The sequence below is a fragment of the Pseudopodoces humilis genome, chromosome 17, assembly GCF_049639895.1.
Source record: "Pseudopodoces humilis isolate 2021_Gansu_Grassland_sample_001 chromosome 17, ASM4963989v1, whole genome shotgun sequence".
Lineage (NCBI taxonomy): Eukaryota > Metazoa > Chordata > Aves > Passeriformes > Paridae > Pseudopodoces > Pseudopodoces humilis.
Genome location: NC_142216.1, coordinates 1,018,805 through 1,037,491, shown reverse-complemented (window position 1 = coordinate 1,037,491; position 18,687 = coordinate 1,018,805). Strand labels below are relative to the sequence as shown.

Below are 18,687 nucleotides of genomic sequence, written 5' to 3'. Positions count from 1 at the left end.
AGGTGTTTGTCTCATTTTGTGGAATCCCAGCATGGTTTGGGTTGAAAGGGATCGAGGGATGCAACCTGCTCCATCTGGTCACTCATTTCTGCAAGTTCATAATTTCTGCCCATTCTCTCAGAATGAATACATGGATTTAGGGTGTTTTTAGGGTGCTTTGATTCACTAGAAATTCCCTTTCAGGTCTGATATCCAAGAGCTGGGCTTGCTCTAGGGCCTGGGGAGTCTGTTGTATTCTTACCTCTTGCATCTCTCTACCATTCTATAGCCTGTGAAGTTGGAGCTGGTTTCCTTTGAGGGTCAATAACAGAAAATGATATAAAAAAGGATAAAAAAAAAAGCTGATAATTTTGATAGATCTAAAAAATATTGCTTTAACATCTACTGCTCAAATGAAGCAGAGTGCTCTGGTTGGCTTCCAGCAGAGAGACATGAGCATTGTGTTGGTATTTTTAAAGCTTTATGTGCAAGACATCAGTTGGTGTTGCCAAACTCTGATTTAAATTTATACATCCTGGCTCAGCCTGTTTGTTTAAAAAAGAAAAAAAAAAAAGAAAATCCACCCCCAGCATAACAAATTCAGTATCTTTTCCTTATTGCAAATTTGTTGGCATCAGATGTTGTGATCTGCACAGTGTAGTTATTGTCTCTTTATCTGATCCATTGACTAATTCAACATTATTGTTTCAATAATATTATTTCAGGCCAGGTAACACACTCGGGTTACCTCTGTGATGACACAAAACATGGCACAGCTTCCAGTGAGTCACAGCTCTGCAGAGTGTGCAAATAAATAACAGGAATGGTGAAAAATAACCCGGATCCTGTATTTTTAGCAGTGGGGTGCGATGCTGGTGACACAGGAGGAGCTGGGGGCAGGAAGGGTGGTGGGTGCTGGTGCCTGGGAGCCCCAGGATGTGGCTCAGAGGTTGGGCAGGGACACAGGGAGTCGCTCCTTGACAGCTCCTTGCCCTTTTCCAGGGAGGTGGGAGAGTCCTGGCTGCCCCGAGCCTGGGGGCACCTTGGGGTGCCAGGGCTGGAGGATGCTCTGCGCCCACCCACGGCCCCGGGGGGGCTGATCTGGGTGGGCAGCACAGGGAAGGGGAGATGGGAGAGGCTCTGAAATGCTGAGGGAGGCCCTGAAATGCTGAGGGAGGCTCTGAAATGCTGAGGGAGGCCCTGAAATGCTGAGGGAGGCTCTGAAATGCTGAGGGAGGCCCTGAAATGCTGAGGGAGGCTCTGAAATGCTGAGGGAGGCCCTGAAATGCTGAGGGAGGCCCTGAAATGCTGAGGGAGGCTCTGAAATGCTGAGGGAGGCCCTGAAATGCTGAGGGAGGCTCTGAAATGCTGAGGGAGGCCCTGAAATGCTGAGGGAGGCCCTGAAATGCTGAGGGAGGCTCTGAAATGCTGAGGGAGGCTCTGAAATGCTGAGGGAGGCTCTGAAATGCTGAGGGAGGCCCTGAAATGCTGAGGGAGGCCCTGAAATGCTGAGGGAGGCCCTGAAATGCTGAGGGAGGCCCTGAAATGCTGAGGGAGGCCCTGAAATGCTGAGGGAGGCCCTGAAATGCTGAGGGAGGCCCTGAAATGCTGAGGGAGGCTCTGAGGGATGGGGCTGGCACAGCCCCCCCGTGGTGGGGCCGCTCTTGGCTCTCCTCAGTGTCCGTGCCCTCGCCGCTGTGAGGGATGTGAGGAGCAGCCTGGCTTCCAGGATTTAGAGGTGCAGGGAAGGAGAGGATTGCTCCTGTTCACAGAGCAGGGCACTCCTCACTGAGGCCTCTTCCCACTGCAGGGATTTGAGGGATAATGAATTGATGAGCCCCTGATGGGCAGAGCAACCCCAGCATCACCCTGAGTTCCTGGGCAGAGCATGAAATAACCAATTCTGGGCTACTCTCTGCTTGCATTTTTAGAGTAATTGCTATAAACATTCTTGGGATTTTTTTTTTAAAGAACCACAACAGCCATTTATATATTTAACAATATATATTTATATATATATATATATAATTTCTAGATCAGTACATTCATCAGTACTTGTTTTTCTTCACAAACAGAAGAACTCTTACAATAGTAGACTTTCTAAAATAAATACTATTAAAATAGAGCTTCAAAATAAATATTCTATACAAAGAAAAACCTTCTGTGGTAACTTTTCAGGGTGTACATGTGAGGGCAGGGTAAGAGGAGGTGGGGAAATATTTCTCAGGGTGTCTGAGCATGGGAGGGGAAGGGAATACCCAGTGCTGGGAAGGGTGAGGGCTCATCAGGGTGGCAAAACTGGTGTCCAGGGAGCACCAAATCTGGGACCTGCTCCTGGCACTGGCTGGGCACGGGCACGGGGCAGTGGTGACAGTGTCTTTGTCTCTTGGGGCCGCTCTGCTCCTGCTGGGAATGCGGTGTGGCACTGCCAGCACCCTCAGCTCCCCCCTTCCTGCTGGCTGGGACATGGTGTGAGGGCAGGGGCAAACCCTGGCATGAACCTGCTGCAGCAATTTGCAGGGCTGCAGCAATTAGCAGAGCTGCAGCAATAAGCAGGGCTGCAGCAATTAGCAGAGCCCTGCCATCCTCCTCCTGCAAAGCATGGCACCTGTCCCAGGGGCAGCTCCCCTGCCCTCCTGCCCCCATGGCCATCACAGAGGTTGTGCTCGTTAGCCACTGTCCCTTCGTTAGCAGGGGCTGGGACCTGTGAGGGGCTGGGACACGGTGACAGGGTCACACGGTGACAGGGTCACAGTGACAGGGTCACTCGGTGACAGGGTCACACGGTGACAGGGTCACTCAGTGACAGGGTCACACAAGTACAGGGTCACAGGGTGGTGACAGGGTCACACAGTAACAGGGTCACACAGTAACAGGGTCACACAAGTACAGGGTCACAGGGTGGTGACAGGGTCACTCAGTGACAGGGTCACACAGTAACAGGGTCACACGGTGACAGGGTCACAGGGTGGTGACAGGGTCGGACAGTGACAGGGTCACACGGTGACAGGGTCACAGTGACAGGGTCACAGGGTGGTGACAGGGTCGCACAGTGACAGGGTCACAGGGTGGTGACAGGGTCACACAATGACAGGGTCACAGGGAGGTGACAGGGTCACACAATGACAGGGTCACAGTGACAGGGTCACACGGTGACAGGGTCACAGGGTGGTGACAGGGTCACACAATGACAGGGTCACAGGGAGGTGACAGGGTCACTCAGTGACAGGACACCGTGCCCGTGGTGCAGCTCTGGGCCAGCAGGAGCCCCAAGTACCTTCAAAGGGAATGTGGGGATGGAATTGTTGGGATGGGGAAAAGCGGGAACACCGACGTTATCGATGGAGCTGCTCCCTCTGGCAGAGCCCTGGCCCTTCCCCAGCTCCAGCCAGGGCTCTGCAGCTCCCTGGCCTGCCCTGGGCTGGGAGCTGCCGGAGCAGAGTGCCGGGAGCCGAGGAGCAGGGAGGGTCACTGCTACACTGACCACTGCTCTAACACATCCACAACGCCCGCCAGGCTCCAGCACGGCATCATCGCCTTACAGGGCTTAGGTACTGAAACAAACCAACAGAGAAATAGTTTACAGCTATGTACAATGAGAGGAAACCCGGCTGGGATTGCTGGGAGTGTGTACACGAGTGTAGGTTGGCACAGGGACCACCATTCCAGCGGTGCCTTTGCTCACGGGGACCAGGCACCGAGCCATGGGCTCTGCCACTGAGGGTTTTCAGCACAGATTCGCCAGGGACAGAGGGTCAAAAAGGCAAAGCAGCCGTGGGTGGAGGCCATTTGGACATGTGTGCTCCCAACAGAGGAGGGCAGCAAGCAAATCCTCTCCTGCTGCCTTTTCTAACTTGCCTGTATCTTAGGAAAATGATTTCTTTTATTAAATACATCTTATACATTCAACCAACAGTTCCACCAGTTTGGGGTCGGTTTTCCTTTTATCTTTTCCCCTCAGATTTGTGCAGGATAATAAATACAGCTCTGGATCCCCACCTGCTTCCTGGTGCCCACACACGAGGCTACCCTAGAGGAGCTGGTATCTGGTAACAGACAGTACATCCTTTTTTCTGTGATTCAGCATGTACATGCTAGCAAATGTTATAAATAGAAAAGTTTGTTGGTTTTTTTTAACTCCCCCATTCAATAAATATCTACAATTCAACTGAGCTAAACCCCAAGCCATCCAGCTGAGCTGAGTTCTGAAACTCAGACACCAGAGTCCCATCAGGATGTTCCTGCCAGCCCCGACCCGCGGCCGTGTTGCAGCCAGGCCAACGGGATTCCTGGAAATGCTACATGAGCTCTGCCTATTGCTTATCTAATTAGAGATGACATTTCACTGTCACTGCTGTGCATTTACTGAGGAAATCTCCTCTCATTAAAAACACCAAGAGACACTAGGTCAGTTTTCTGCATGCAACAAGTACCTACCTACTCATTAGAGTGTTGCATGTTTGGACCAAGGTTCTTGTTTAGCACCTTGTAGTTGTCAAGAGAGAGGGGTTACAACATCCTGGGGAAAGCAGAACCAGCCCCAGGATGAGTGCAAGGACAGAGCCAATATTTGCGTGCTGGAAACCACGGGCCCACTCTTTAACTACGCTCTCCTCCTTCCCCTGGCTTTCCCTAGTGTGTGTTAACACTAAAATAAACACTAAAAGCATTCTTTACACTTAAAAAGACACTTTTGTACAGAAGAGGCAAAAGTCAAACAGCAGCAATAGGGGTGGGGGAATGTGCTGTACTTCAAGCAAATGCCATTCACCCCCAAGACAAAAACAAATCTTAATATTTAATGAGCAAAGAGGAGCTTGTTCCAGGAGGGGAGGAGGTACTGGATTGAGATCCCTAGAAAAATACACCTATGTGCATCGTACACTTGGTGTGACTTCTTACCGGAGGTTTAGAGAAACAAACCCCGCCCTTGAGTTGCATCCCCTCTGCTCGGGGAGCGAGCGAGGGCCTGGGGGAAACGGGATCGGCCTCCATCCTCCCGGAGCGGGGCTGTCCTGCTGATGGAAAATTCATATTCCATGGAGTGAAACCTGATGCCACGGATCAGCTTACAGGCAGGAGAACCCGCTGTTGACACAACTGTCCGAACACATCCTGCTGCGATTCCTCCTGGGAAGAGCAGCCCTGCTACCATCTTGCTTTAGAAAGGGGTTCCAAACCAGTGGGGCCGGGTGGGAAACGCCCAAAGGGCAAAAGAGCCTTCAGCAAATGAAATGTAGCTTCACTTCTGCTCCAAAAATCTTTGAGGGACGCAGAAAGCTTTTGGGAAACACGTACTTTGTGTGCAACCAGCCCTTGGAGTGGTGCCTAGGAGGGAAGGAGGGTGGAGAGAGTTCCCCCATCACCTTCAACAGGCTGCGGGGAGCGAGCTGGGGTTTGGAAGGAGGCAGGAAACAAGTAGCCCGCCCTGAATCCAAATTCAAAGCAGCTTTTTGCAGCTGGGGATGGGGATTGGTTGTGAGGCGGTGCCTGCCAAGCGAGCAGTTAATGGTTCCTGTGGTGTGCAGGCCTGGTGAGCAGCCGTCCGTCCAAGCCGGGAGTTTTCCAGCAGCTGTACTTCACGATGTACACGGCTTTGCAGCCTTCACTCTGCATTATTAACATTCCTCCTTTGGCCCCATCTACTCAAACTGTGACCAGTTCCAAAAACCCTGAATAACCCAAAGTGCTTCAGTTTGTGGAAATAGTTGCTTCTGCTTTCTCCGAAGGCAAGAGGCTAACGCTCTCCTCAGAACACAGGTTATTAAAAAGAGCCACCACCACCCTGCTCCGCGGAGCATCCTCCCAACTCCGTCCTCCCAGACCATTAAAAGGGCTTTTCTGCCCCTTTGCTCTCGGGCAATGCCTTGCAAATGACACTGTTTGTGTTTTTGCATCTGCATCCGGGCCGGCTCACCTGGTCGTAGCATCTCTGGGACAGCTTGACGCAGCCGGTGGCGGGCAGGTAGCAGAGCAGGCAGGGCAGCACCAGGGACAGGGCGCTCATGAAGGACCAGCGGGCGCAGCAGTTGGAGTGGGAGCAGGAGCAGGGGTGGTCGGCGCAGGTGCCCTCGTCGTCCTCGTTGGTGCAGTGGTAGAAGACGCCCTTGACCAGGCACATGCAGGTGGAGTAGTTGACCAGGTTCTGCGCCGAGCACAGACACTCCTGGTTGCACACCCAGCACGACGGCAGAGTCCGGGGCAGGGCGCACTCCTTGCACTTGCATTTCCCACAGGCCTCGCACAGCAGGAAGTGCTTGTCCAGCTCCTGAGGCGCGGGGCCCTTCAGCTCCAGGGGTTTGCAGTTGATGGCCTTGGGCTGGATGCGAACGGCGCGGGGGGACGATTGCTCTGCCACGGGCACCGGGGCCATGTGGTCCAGCAGCCTTTGGTCTGAGGATGTGCTGCTGCTGCTGCTGATGGAGCTGGGGCGCCCGCTGAAGGAGATCCAGGGGTGGGTGACATCCTGCTCGCAGCGCTGCGGGTGCTGGCTGCCCAAGCCCAGCTCCTGGGGGGCGCGGGGGCGCTTCTGGGCTGGCGGCTGGGAGGCGCTGGGGTTGTCGGTGTAGTCGTTCTCGATGTGGGTGGTCTTCATCTGGTCGATGGGCAGGATGGTCAGCGGGTGCTGCAGCCGCCCGTACGGGATCCGACTGTCCAGCAAGGGCTGCACCATCACAGAGTTGGGGACGACGGTGATGTTGTGAGGAATCCGGGGCTCCATGGAGAAATCAGTCTGACTACTGGGGGAAAATCTGTGCTCAAGTGTCCTGCGGGAAGGGAAGGGGAAAGAAAAGGGATGGGGGGGAAAGAGAGAGAGCGTGTCATTATTGCAGTATGCTGCAGGCCAGAACGGCTCCTTACTGGGGCTGGTTGTTACGCTGAAGGTCCTGTAAGGTAAATTTGTGTCTGAGGGAGGCAAAGCACTCAGGTACAAAGTGCCTCACTCCTCCTTTGCTGTCCCCCTCCCTGACTTTGGCCATCTATAGCCGCTCCAGCCCTGGGAGGGCTGTGGTCACTGCAGGCTCCTGAAGAGCCCAGTCATGGTTTCACGGAGGGAAAGCACATCCTGGGGCTACTGGTGTATATTCGCTTGTGGTTTTGTCAGCAAACTTCCTGAAATGACTTCTCCAAACTTTGAAGGTCTTCCCCAATCGACTCAGGTCCCTAAAAAGCCTGACTCAGGACTGTGGCCTGCTACAAAGGTGCTTCAGAGCGTGGGGCTGAGCACCTGTCCTGGCTAACCAAGGACCTGCCTCTGGCAGGACAGCCTGATTTTGGTGAGGAGGTGTCCCCTCTCCATCAGGAGCCGCTGGTTCCAAAGGCTCCTTTATCCCTCCCACGGGAGGGGAAGCGCTCGCTCAGGATCTTGTCTGGTGCCAGAGCAGGGTGGGAGCCTGGGGTGCAGCTCCCAGGAGAGCACCCACATGGCTCAGGCTGGCTCCATCCCCTCACACAGGTGACACTGTGTCACCTGTGTGACACACACACTGCTGCAGCCCACGGAGGGCACTGATATCCCGCTGAAGCGCTGTTTACCAGCCGCTCTGGCTGAGCCGTCACTGCCGCAGTTTCTAATTTCATTGAAAGAGTGCAATTTATCCTGGAGTCAATCCAAAGATTCAGCAATGGCGTAGGACAAGAAACCACAGGAAGTAACTAAACTTAAATCAAAGAACGGAAACGACTCGGTTCAAATTTAGAAAGTGCACATTGTTTTCTAGTAGATGTGCCATTTCCTCACGGGGTGACCTTTATTCATAAATAAAATAATGCTGGAGATCAGTTGAAAGAAGGCGTGAGTAAAGCTTCGGTCGCAGGAGGGGAAAAGCTGCTGGTATCAAGAAAAAGGAAGTAGTGAACAGCCTAAGGCATTGCCAGTTGTTTGTGTTCAACAAACAAATTAACCTTCTCCAACAGCGTGAAAGGTTTGGACTTGGCAGCGCTGGTTTAACAGCTGGGCTCGATGATCCTAAAGGCCTTTTCCAACCTAAATGCTTCTGTGGTTCTATGACTTTAATATCACAGCAGTGGGAAAAAGGAAAAAACTGCATCCAACTTCAACCAAATAAAGCGTGAGAAGTGTTTGTGTAAACGTGTGGGCACCTCTGCAAGAGCCCATCTCCCCTAAAATGAACGCGACACCTCAGAAAAGGGAGCGAGAACTGATTCTGCGTTCTTGGAAGAAGAAAGGGAAGTCCATCTTTACCCCCTGAGAAATGCCACCAGAGCCCACTCTTGCATTTGTAAATCGTTGCTTTGATGGATCACTTGGCATTTGGGGTTGGAAGAGTTCCAGTTCTCCCGGGATCAGCAGGAGGGAGCGTGGGCAGATCGGCACATGCCGGGTCCGGCACCGCATCCGGGCCCCCTTTGTCCCCTGCACCACACCAGCAGGAAGAAATGCTTTATTAGCAGTAATGATGATTATTGTCATGCAGCCCTTATGCTGCTTCTCTTCCCCAGTTAAAATTCTCTGCTGGATCTTAGCCATTCACTTGGATTTTTTTTTTATTTTATTTCATTATTCATAGTTCATTGACATCCTGACTGGAGGAACAAGAGAGTTTATAAAGCATCTCTTCCTAGTTACTGTACGTAAAAAACAAAGAGAAGCAATGATTCTGACAACTGTGGGGCGTGCAGAGGGAAAAGAACTTGATTTTCTTTTGTGCATCAGAATCCAGTGTCATGATATAAAAAGTACTTGCTGCAAGTCAGAGTTTAGCAAAATCATCAGTTCTGTATCGGCTGCGTGTTACATTTGCAGGGAGACTTAGATTCCGCTGGGTTTTTTTGTTTTGTTTTTGTTTTTTTAAGGAGAGAGATGCAGCTGTTTTGGCTGCCAAGAGTAAGTGCAGCAGAGCTGATCTTAGATGGAAGGTAGCTGGAGGAAATGGTGGCAGGGCTGCAGGGTGTTAGAGCCTGTCTGCTCCTCCTCAGCCCAGCCTTGCTGGCCTCTCCAGGGCTCTCTGCTCTCTCCCACTCGTTACCAGCTCTCAGGAATCTGCTGCATTCACCACATTCCCACTGGATCCATGGAGAAGCATTTATTTTAATTATTTAATTGATTTTAATTACTGACCCTGCGTGCCAGCGCGTGTGTGGAGTGGAGCTGGTGCTGCCTGTCCCCAGCACCAGGGTGGCACATCCAGGGAGCTCTGCAGCGCTGGTGGCACCGGCTGGGAGCCCCTGGAGGTGGCACTCGGGCTTTAGATGAACCCTGCAGTGCCCCAGGGCCGGCGATGCCACCACACAAAAACGGTGTCACCACTTTAATTTGGGGAAGGATTAGAGCCAGGCTGCTCCTAAAACACCCCCGTGCACAGACAGGGCCTCATGCAGGCAGATGTCAAAGATGGCTTATCTGAGATAATGCTAATCAAGATTTCAGTTAATTACCACAGAAAGGAGGGGGACCCTGGACTAAACACCACATGGCAGGAGAGTTGATGGTAGAAGTTTTCCATCCTCTTTTTTTTTTGCTGCAATACAGTTTCAAATTGCCTTTTTAATAAATAGACAAACTATTTCTGCAGGACAAGGGGAAGGGAAGCCTGACATGGTGATCTCAAAGACCCTGCAGATATCAGCATCTATGTGGATAAAACCTGTGAAGGGAAAACAACCAAATGAGACCCAGCTCTCCCAATTCCCAGAGCCCTGCTCTGGAGACCACCTTTAAACCACCACAGATGTGCATCCTGACAGGTTTTGGTCCTTCATCCCCTGCCCTGCCCTCTCTCTCCTGGGCAGAGGGGTTCCACACTCAGCTGCTCTCCCCTTTCATGCCACTCTTAACAATGTTTCTGATATTTCTGGAATTTTCCAAGGACCATGACTGCATTGCTGCTGCTGGCCTTGTCACCAGAGTTTCCAGCAGTGCAGTGGGATCGCTGGTGACAGATCCAGGTCAAACACCTCGAGTGCTGAGCTGGGAGGGAGCTGGGTGGTGCCAGGAGGCTCCTCTCCCCTGGGTGACAGCCTTGGCAATGTCTCACAGCTCCAGGGTTTGTCTGTGTGCTCTGAGCACCTTTCCCTCGGCTGCTGCTGCTGCTCCCAGGACAGGGGAGGTTTCTGTGTGGGCACACAGTGCAAAGAGGAGCCCAGCCCAGCGCTGGGGCTGAGGATTTGTGCTGGGGGAAATCATGAGCCACACTGCTCCTGTGCCTGCCTGGATGCCTGATGGGACCTTGGGACTTCCCTGGGTGATCCTCCAAGACATCACAACCTGACCTGTTCTGGTTGATGTGTGCCCAGAGGCAGGGCAGCATTTCTTCACCTCCCCCCAAAACCCGTCCCACACCAGGGGTGTTGCTCACAAGGAGAGCAGTGCCTTCAGCAGCAACACTGGGATCTTATAAACTGAATTTATAAAGCTTATCCCAGCCAGATCCCACATCAAAATTAATGTTTGGGGTAACCTGGCAGAACTTTAGACCTTGAAAGAGGACAAGAGCTGAGGGGGGTAACCTTAGGGCTCTTTGTTGTCCATTGCACTAATCCTGACTGCAAATTGCATTTCAATAGAGAAAAAAAAGCCATACAGCACACAAAATTAATTAATTTTTGTTCATAGGTAATTGCAGATGTATTACAGCATTAACACAGGCACAAATTCACTGGTTGCAACTGTACAGATAATTTTCTTAAAGCAGACAACAGGAAAAAAAATTCATGACTTTGTTCTTACATAGAGCATTTTTCATTCTTTACAGGCAAACAATGAAGTTCTTTTCAAGGCAGCAAACTCCCATGTAGAGAAACATCTCTCTTTCCCCATGACTGTGGAGTCACTCACCACATACAATTTTCAAGTCAAAATATACTTCCTTCCAAGGGAGTAAAATTGGACTCAAAAGTCAAGTTCATACACGTGTTGCAGTGTTTGTTCCATCTCTTCATCAAGATATGGCCAATTTAAAATTACTGTTGTACTGGGTAATTCCAAGTCCTAAAGTTGTAGGAAACCAGCTGTAATTGTAAAGTGTTTTGGTATTATTTCAGATTCAGAAGTTTTGTAGGATTTTGAAATCAGATGAAATTAAAACAAAAGGCATTTTGTGTTTAATAGGATCTTGGATTTGCCTACATCACTTTAGAGAAAGCTACGTCCTTGTAGGCAGTTCCATGAGAAAGTCATGTAAACCCTCAGGAAAACTCATTAATCTTCAGAACATTAGTCTTCAGAAAAAGTTTTGAAATAATAAGGTTCTAATATCTTTATTTTCAGAGTGGAGTTGGACAGCAAATCTTCCAGTTACTGAAAAACAAAATGGATCTTGACTTAAACATCCAGTGAGCACAGAAATATGTAATGCTCATAACTCAGTCACCCACTGGTTAATAATTTTAATAAGTTCTTTCTCACATGTTTAACATTAATTCTAGATGTTTGTGGTAATAAAAGAATAACAAGAATAAGGGACTTAAGTCTAGAGGAGGGTCCCATGTGGAAGCAATCCTGGACAACCTGGGACTGCCACATCCCCACTGCAGTCAGCAGGAAAATGGGAAAAGCTGCCAGGAGCTCCTCCTCTGCTGCCAGCATCAGGTACAAGGTCCCACAGTTTTGCCCAAGCCTTTTTGGACATGAGCTGCTGCCATGGAAATGTCTAAAGGGAATCTCAAATGTCACAGAAAACCAAAAAGGCCCAAAGGTGCAGCTGGGGCTGTGTTTGCTGAGAGAGCCCTGGGTGGGCAGGGGCAGCCCCCAAACCCTTCTGTCCTTTGTCAGCTGCGTGCACCAGATCAGGGGTCATTTATCTCTCCCTAATTAATGACACCTTAATTGCACCTCACGAGCAGCCTGGCCCTTCTGTTGTGTCTGCCAGCCTCAGCAAACTGAGATTTCTGCTGGCACTGGATTGTCCTCCCCAGGTCCTGTGACACCGCTGGTGGCTCCTTTCTGGAGCCTGGGCTGTGCCCTGGGACATCAGGGAGCTGCTGAACCTTTGCCAGGGGCTGCTGGCCACCTCTAGGACCATTACATTTATTAGAAATCTTCAAAATCCAAATTGTAATGGTGCTGGGGGCATGGAGAGCACTGGTGCACGAAAAGCCACCCTCCTGTAATAGAATTGATGAGGTTGGAAAAGACCTTTAGGATTGTCAAGTCCAGCTGTAAATAGAATAAAGCAAATTTGATACTTCAACATGAATTTTCAACCACAGGTTTCCAAGAATTTTCCAACTATTGAAGCATCACAAGCTTTTGTGAAGAAGGGATGGAGAAATTGCTGTGGACTGATGAAAGGCTGGGCCCTGCACTGGGACTGGGTGAGAGTTGAGCTGCTCATTTGGGGATCTGCTTTGGGTCACACCAGACACCTCTGAACCTGAACCTGCACAGGGATCACACCTTCTCTTGGTTACTGACACTAGACCTGGATTAGATTTAATTTTAGGAAGGAATTGTTCCCTGGGAAGGTGGGGAGGCCTCCAGGGTGCCCGGAGCAGCTGTGGCTGCCCTGGATCCCTGGCAGTGCCCAAGGCCAGGCTGGACAGGGCTTGGAGCAGCCTGGGACAGTGGGAGGTGTCCCTGCCATGGCTGGGGTGGAATGAGATGGGCTTTAAGGTCCTTTCCAACCCAATCCATGCCGTGACTCCATTATCAAAGCAAAAGCTGAATTAGTCTCTGGAAGAGCTGTGACAGTCACTCAACACTGACACAGAGGCAGCAATAGGTGCAGTGAATGCACTGCAGAAATCTGGTTTATTTTCTTTGCTGTATGGGACACACAGGTTTCTGAAAATACAGTGCAAGGGGAAGAAAACAAGAAAAACATGGAATATTTAGTCCTAATACAGGAAACGATCATAATTGAAAGCAACACACTTGGAAGCAGTTTCATGCCAGGGTGGGGAGATGCTCTGCAAGGCCTGTGCAAGGCAACAGAGCTCAGAGTCGATGGCAGCCAGGGCCAGATCTGATCTGACAGAACAGCCTGGCTCCTCTGGCGCTCTGGTTAAACAGCTCCTCTGGAGGTGCTGGGCAGAGCTGAGGGACAGGACAGGGATGCAGAGGGGACAGAGCAGGGATGCAGAGGGGACAGAGCAGGGATGCAGAGGGGACAGAGCAGGGATGCAGAGGGGACAGAGCAGGGATGCAGAGGGGACAGAGCAGGGATGCAGAGGGGACAGAGCAGGGATGCAGAGGGGACAGAGCAGGGGTCACTCCCACCCAAGTGATCAATAAAGGATTTGCTCCCCAAGGCCCAGCAGAGGAGGAGCTGGAGACAAGGGAACAAATTCTGCCCCTGCCTTTGCCTGGGGTTAAGGACATCCTCTTGTCCAGGCCTGCCATCAGTGACAAGGGACACACTGCTCCTGGTGCAAGCCAAAGGGTTCAATTAAAGCTTTTAATGAGGAAGACTACACTCAGGGGTAGTTAAAGGAGACCTTGCAGCAAGCACATGTTTTTAATGTGGGATTAAGAATTATTCATAAGGCTGGAGTTCATTAAGACTGAGTTCGGCTGTCTGGATTTTGAGTCGAGCTGTAAATGCTTCAAAAAAAGGGAAAAAAACCAGATTTTTTCCCTAAAGTGTGTATTAATATTAACAAAATATTGACATTCACTCTTTTTATTCCCCCTCCTTAGCAGCCTTATCTAGCTAAGGCCAGCTAGAATCTTCTCTACAAGTAACAAGGGAGGAAAAAAATTAGAAAGCTTATTAGGGAAACCTGCCATTTTTAAAATGAGACACTAAATTCTTGCCAGAGCATGGAAATTCAGGAGCTGGGAAATGAGACCTGTAGACTTCCAAGAAGCTGTCTCTGTCCAGCTGAAGTCTGTTCCTATGGTGCGAGTGAATAAAGCACATTTTGGCCCACTGGCATTCAGATCTCTGGGGACTTGAATTTCTCAGTCAAAGCCTTTAACTGGACAAAAACATTTATTTTAAGGTCAGAAAACTAAGCTCAGATATGATCTGTTAAGCTAATGGCACTAAATGATAACCTCATTAGAAGGATTGCAGATTTTCTTGGGGAAATACATTGTATTGCATTGAAAAAGGATAAAAAAACAACACTTGTGCAACTATAAAAACACAGATTTTACTACTGGGCTGAAGCTGGGAAGTTGTACAGGATTGTGATGAATGGATTCTTTTCTCTCACATTTAATTTTCTGAAAACTGTCAGAACTGGTTATTAATTATTGCTGTAGCGTTATAAGGGATGGGAATTTGATTTCACCGAAGTCTGAGAACAGAATTTTTTTTGGGGGGGTAGGAATTGCTTTTTGAGACCTTGCATTTCCCAGTACGATCTAGGAATTAGTCATGATTCCAGGAAAACAGCTTTTGTTTTGCTGTTTCAGGAGGAGAACAAGTAATTTCTCCCCTGCACATACCTCATGGAGAATTTCAAAGGGACTGCAGTATTCAGAAATGGTCCTTTTAATTTTATAATCCCAATATAGAGTCCCTTCCAGCAAGGGAAAACACAGCAGCCCATGGAAAAGGGCACATTTATCAACGAGACATCCCCAGTGGGGTTCCAATAACTGAGAACAACCCCTCCTCCTGCTATCATTCATTTTTATATGGACAAGGGGGAAGCCAGTCATCGGGATCATTGTGATTCCATGCACAAATTGGAGCTTTCTTCTTTAACCCAAAATAAAGGCAGAGAGGGGAAGCTTTAATATTGGGAAAGCTGCGTTTCTCTTCAGCTAATTAAACAGCAATTCCTTGCCATGCTGTCCCCTTGGCATGGCATGGAGGAAAGGCAGCAGCTGGAGAAGTTTTAAAGAATCTAGAACGTGCTTTTTCCACTCTGGATAATGCAGGGATGCTTTTCCTTTTCTCTTTCGTTCTCTCCTTCTCCCTTTAATGAAAAACTTGGGGCCATAAAAGACTGAAATGAAGAAATCAGACCCTTGGTAACTGGAGGTAAAAGAGGGAAGCCTTTTCCCCTGTGATATTCCTTTGCACTGCCATTTCCAAGGTCTGCATTCCCAGTCCTGCTTTCTTCTAAGACCTTTGTGCCTTTTCTATGCCCCTTTCTGCTTTTTCCATTCCCCTCCTGATAATGAATTTTCAGAACATGTCGTCTCTAGGCTTGTCTTTCTCCTGTGACGCCAGGACTGGTACCACAAAATAAAATCCTGGCTTATCTTTGCTACGCAGTTGGTAGAAAGGAGCAGCCAGCACAGGTTTTTCCTCCATATAGAAAATATTTCATATATTGGATGAAGTTATTCCAGGTACACATTTTTATTACTCATCTAGCTTTTGAAATACAGCATCCATCCAGATTTAAAACAAGTGTACAGCAAGACAGGGGAGAACAGTGATGGAAAAAGGCACTGAGGCCAAAAAAATGCAAAAAAGACTTGCGTGAAATAAAATGCTGAAGAGCAAAGGTCATGCAGGAAAGGTCTGACACACGAGTGGCTGATTTCTGAAGTGTCCTATTATGGAGACAGCTAAAAACTACTTGACACTCACAAGACAGGGCTTTGGAAAAGAGAGGAAATGCGGATAATCCATTCCAAAGCAAGAAAGATCCAATTCTGACTTGTCAGCCCAGGTGACCATGCATTTATGCTCCTTTTCGGGGAAGGAAGAAGGGATGAAGGAGAAGACATCCCATCAGCAGAAAAAAAACACTTATTCTGCTGCAAAAGCCTTCAAACGAACCCGACCCAAGTGTGCTGAAACCTGCCTGCCATATATGTACAGCAAATGCAGATGTTGATGGGAGAACGCAGAAAAGGGGTAGAAATCAGAGACGCAGGGACACAAATGGAAATTCTGCAAGAAACAGGATATTTCTCCAGAATGCCGAGTCTCCTTTCGCCTGGGAAGCACCAGGCAGCTCTCCACTGTACATGATTACAGCTAATCACTGTTAGAAAAGTCATAGCCAGAAATACGCTCATGATCAGTGATCTGTAAGGAGCAGCCGAACACATCTAGAACGAGCGCAGGATTTTCCCTCGGGGAGCAGGCTTGGCTTTTTCTACTTAAAACATTTAACGATTGCTCGCAAAGCACCGATCTCGTACTTACTTTCAATAATTCAGCTAAGACCATCTCTCCATAGGCGAGTTAATCCCAACTGCGAGGCGGAGGAGGGGGCCGGACCTGGGAGAATGCTGGCAGGAGCGGCTGGAGCTGCGGGCAGGGACCTGCGAGCGCGGCGCTGTCAGCGGCGGCCGCGGCGCTGCGCCCGCCTGCCTGGGAAAATGGCTATTTTATGAATGGGAGGGCAGCGGCCGCTCGTGCGCATGCGCTGCCGCCCGACTCTATGAATGGGTGGGCACCGCGGCGGCACCGCGCATGCTCCGCTGCCTTTTATGAATGGGGGCTGGAGGGGAGCGCGGATGCGGCTCCCGGGGTGGGTTTTTTTTTTTCCCCCTTTTTTTTTTTTTTTTTTTTTATGAATGAAGGGCAGCGGCAGCTGCGCATGCACCGCGCCCCCCGCCCGGGGCTGGAGGTAACGATGGGGGGCACGGCCGAGCCCCCCGCCCTGCGGGCCCGATCCCGGGGAGCGCTCGGGAGGGTCCCCCGGGCGTCCCCAGCCGCCCCTATCCGGGGGGCAGCGCTTCTCGCCGGGAGCCGGGAGGGGACAGGGGCACGCTCGGCTCCAGGTTCTGGCCATCCCCGGCTTCGGGGTGTGTGACCGTGAGCGAAACGATGGGAATGGTTCTCCTGTAGCGCTCGGTGCTGAGAGCTGCGGCTCGTTCCTCTCACCGCAGCGTCGTCCGCACCAGTGCCCTGTGCCTGGCGGCTCGGGGCAGTATCTGGGTGAAAATGCGAGCACAACCCCTCTGAGCGCTGTAGGTGCAGCCCGTGGGTTTGATTTCGTGGCTCTTCTCTGCTGGGGAGGAGGGGAGCTGGGATAGAGCTGCGCAGCTTCCCCACAGCCAAGCGCCAGCAGCTGCTCCCGGTTCATGGACGTGAGGCCATTGATGTGCAGCTCCCAGCCCCGCGGCTCTGCCCTTGGGCAGCTTTTGGGGCATCCTGGGGAGCCTCTCCCAGCGCTCCGCCGGCAGCTCCTCGGCCCGGACTTCCCGAGCATCCCCAGCAGAGCTCTCCTGCTCTCCTGCTCCGTGTCGGGCTCTCCCTGCCCGCAGCTCCGAGGCTCCTCCGTGCCTGGCTCCGCTCGCCAAGGCAGAACCGCAGCGGCTGCAGGGGAGTCTCGGGCCCTGCGGCCCCCCAGGAGCCTCCCAGACAGCTTGTTCTCCCAAAGATGCATTAACGACGGATTTTAATATCTGTGAGGAGTCATCTGCAGAGTACAAACCGAGGCCCTCCTCATTTCCTGCCCTATTTATGGCACGTATATTTCAAAGCTTGCCCAACGCTTTAAAAACCCCCGTTGTTTATTTATTTAGTGCTAATACAAACAATGTACGTTACCGCAGATACAAAACAAGGGAGATTTCTTTCTCCGGGGAGGATTTCTGCCTCCAAGAGCTGTGCTCTGAGGCTGATCATTTTCTTACCTGTGCTGGTCTCAGAGCAGAGACGTTTCCGAGTGGGAGCCGTGTTATGGGTCATGGGCAAATGCAATTTGACAAGGAAAGGACGGAAGATGGAGACTCCCTAAAGAACAGCTTTTCCAGAAGGTTGCGTTAAATCCTGCTGGCCTTCAGATCTATCAGATGGGTGCTTTTGAAAATAAATAGAAGGTGAAAGTGTTGCTTTGTTACTGGTTGTGTTCTTTGTGGTGAAATACTGCTGGCAGAGAAATTAGATGTCACTGTCTGGGGAAACTGGCAAGTAAAGAGATAATGTAAAATAATGTGACTTTAATAAAAGCTTGTATAGAAGGAAAAAAATGCAAAAAATATCATTGTGCTGTATTTAGTGCTGGAAACCAGCCTGAAGCTGAGAGACTCAAATTCCTGAGCACAACAAATCTCTGATCCCATCATTTTACAACACTGGCACAGGATAATTTCCGCACCTTGATTTGCGTGCTGCCAGTGTTCTGTAACGTTGCAGCAGTGGGAGAGTCGAGCACCTCTGAATTCAAGGCTTTTATCTCTGAATGTGTTCCAGGGCCACGGGCACAATACCCGGGGGAAATCCTTTGTTGCAGTGCACTGAGCATCTCCCCACCAGCCCCCGGCCGCCTGCGTGGCTCTGCTGGCTGAGGCTGCAATCCCACAGCAGCCCCAGGCACAGCCCTGCCAGCCCCTGCCCTCCTGAAACCCCCCAGCAATAAAACTGAAAAGAGGAAACAAAAATTATTATCCACGTGTGAAGGAGTGAGGAGGAAATGGGGTCTGGCTGTGTAGGGAGAGAAAACTGGGAATATTGCTGGTGTGGCTGTGGATTGATGAAACCTTTTCAAGCAGAGAATGATGAGATTGTAAATCTTGGAGCTAATTCACCTCTTCCTTAAGATGTATTGAAAACATTATTTGACTAATTCTCCCCTATGGACAAAGGTGTTTCTTGCCAGATCTTAGCCTGGCTGCTCAGGCATGCAAGGCTTTGGGCTTGGAATTGGTGTGGGTTTGGGATTGTGTGTGGGTTTGGGATTGGTGTGAATTTGGGATTGTGTATGAATTTGGGATTGGTGTGGATCCTCCAAGCTGCTGTTCCCATCTGTACCAGTGCTCTGGCTCTGGGTCAGGATCCAGAAGCTGAGCCAGGGGTCCCTGAGCAAAAGCCCAGGGTGAGGCTGGTGGATGCTCTGCACTCGGGAGATTCCCGGCTCCTCTGGAGTCCCTCTGCAAACGGGGGG

General features: G+C 50.4%; 1 protein-coding gene across 2 annotated transcripts; it reads right to left on the bottom strand.

Annotated features, from left to right (window-relative positions):
• Positions 1 to 2,163: 2,163 nt before the first annotated feature.
• On the bottom strand, positions 2,164 to 16,156 carry SPRY4 (sprouty RTK signaling antagonist 4). 2 transcript variants are annotated; one of them, XR_015774055.1, is made up of 3 exons: positions 15,999 to 16,156; positions 4,882 to 6,746; positions 2,164 to 3,533 (listed from the first exon to the last, which is right to left on the bottom strand). XR_015774055.1 is itself a non-coding variant. In XM_088063793.1 (2 exons), exon 2 carries the CDS (start codon positions 6,698 to 6,700, stop codon positions 5,807 to 5,809), a length of 894 nt encoding a protein of 297 aa, XP_087919919.1. In that variant the 5' UTR covers positions 6,701 to 6,746; positions 15,999 to 16,156; the 3' UTR covers positions 2,164 to 5,806. The 2 variants fall into 2 exon arrangements, 1 of the variants encoding a protein (XP_087919919.1); XM_088063793.1 differs by having other exon boundaries at positions 2,164 to 6,746.
• Between the last annotated feature and the right edge of the window lie 2,531 nt (positions 16,157 to 18,687).

Coding starts and splice junctions, on each gene's coding strand:
- SPRY4 (XM_088063793.1), bottom strand. CDS start 6,700: ATGGAGCCCCGGATTCCTCACAACATCACCGTCGTCCCCAACTCTGTG.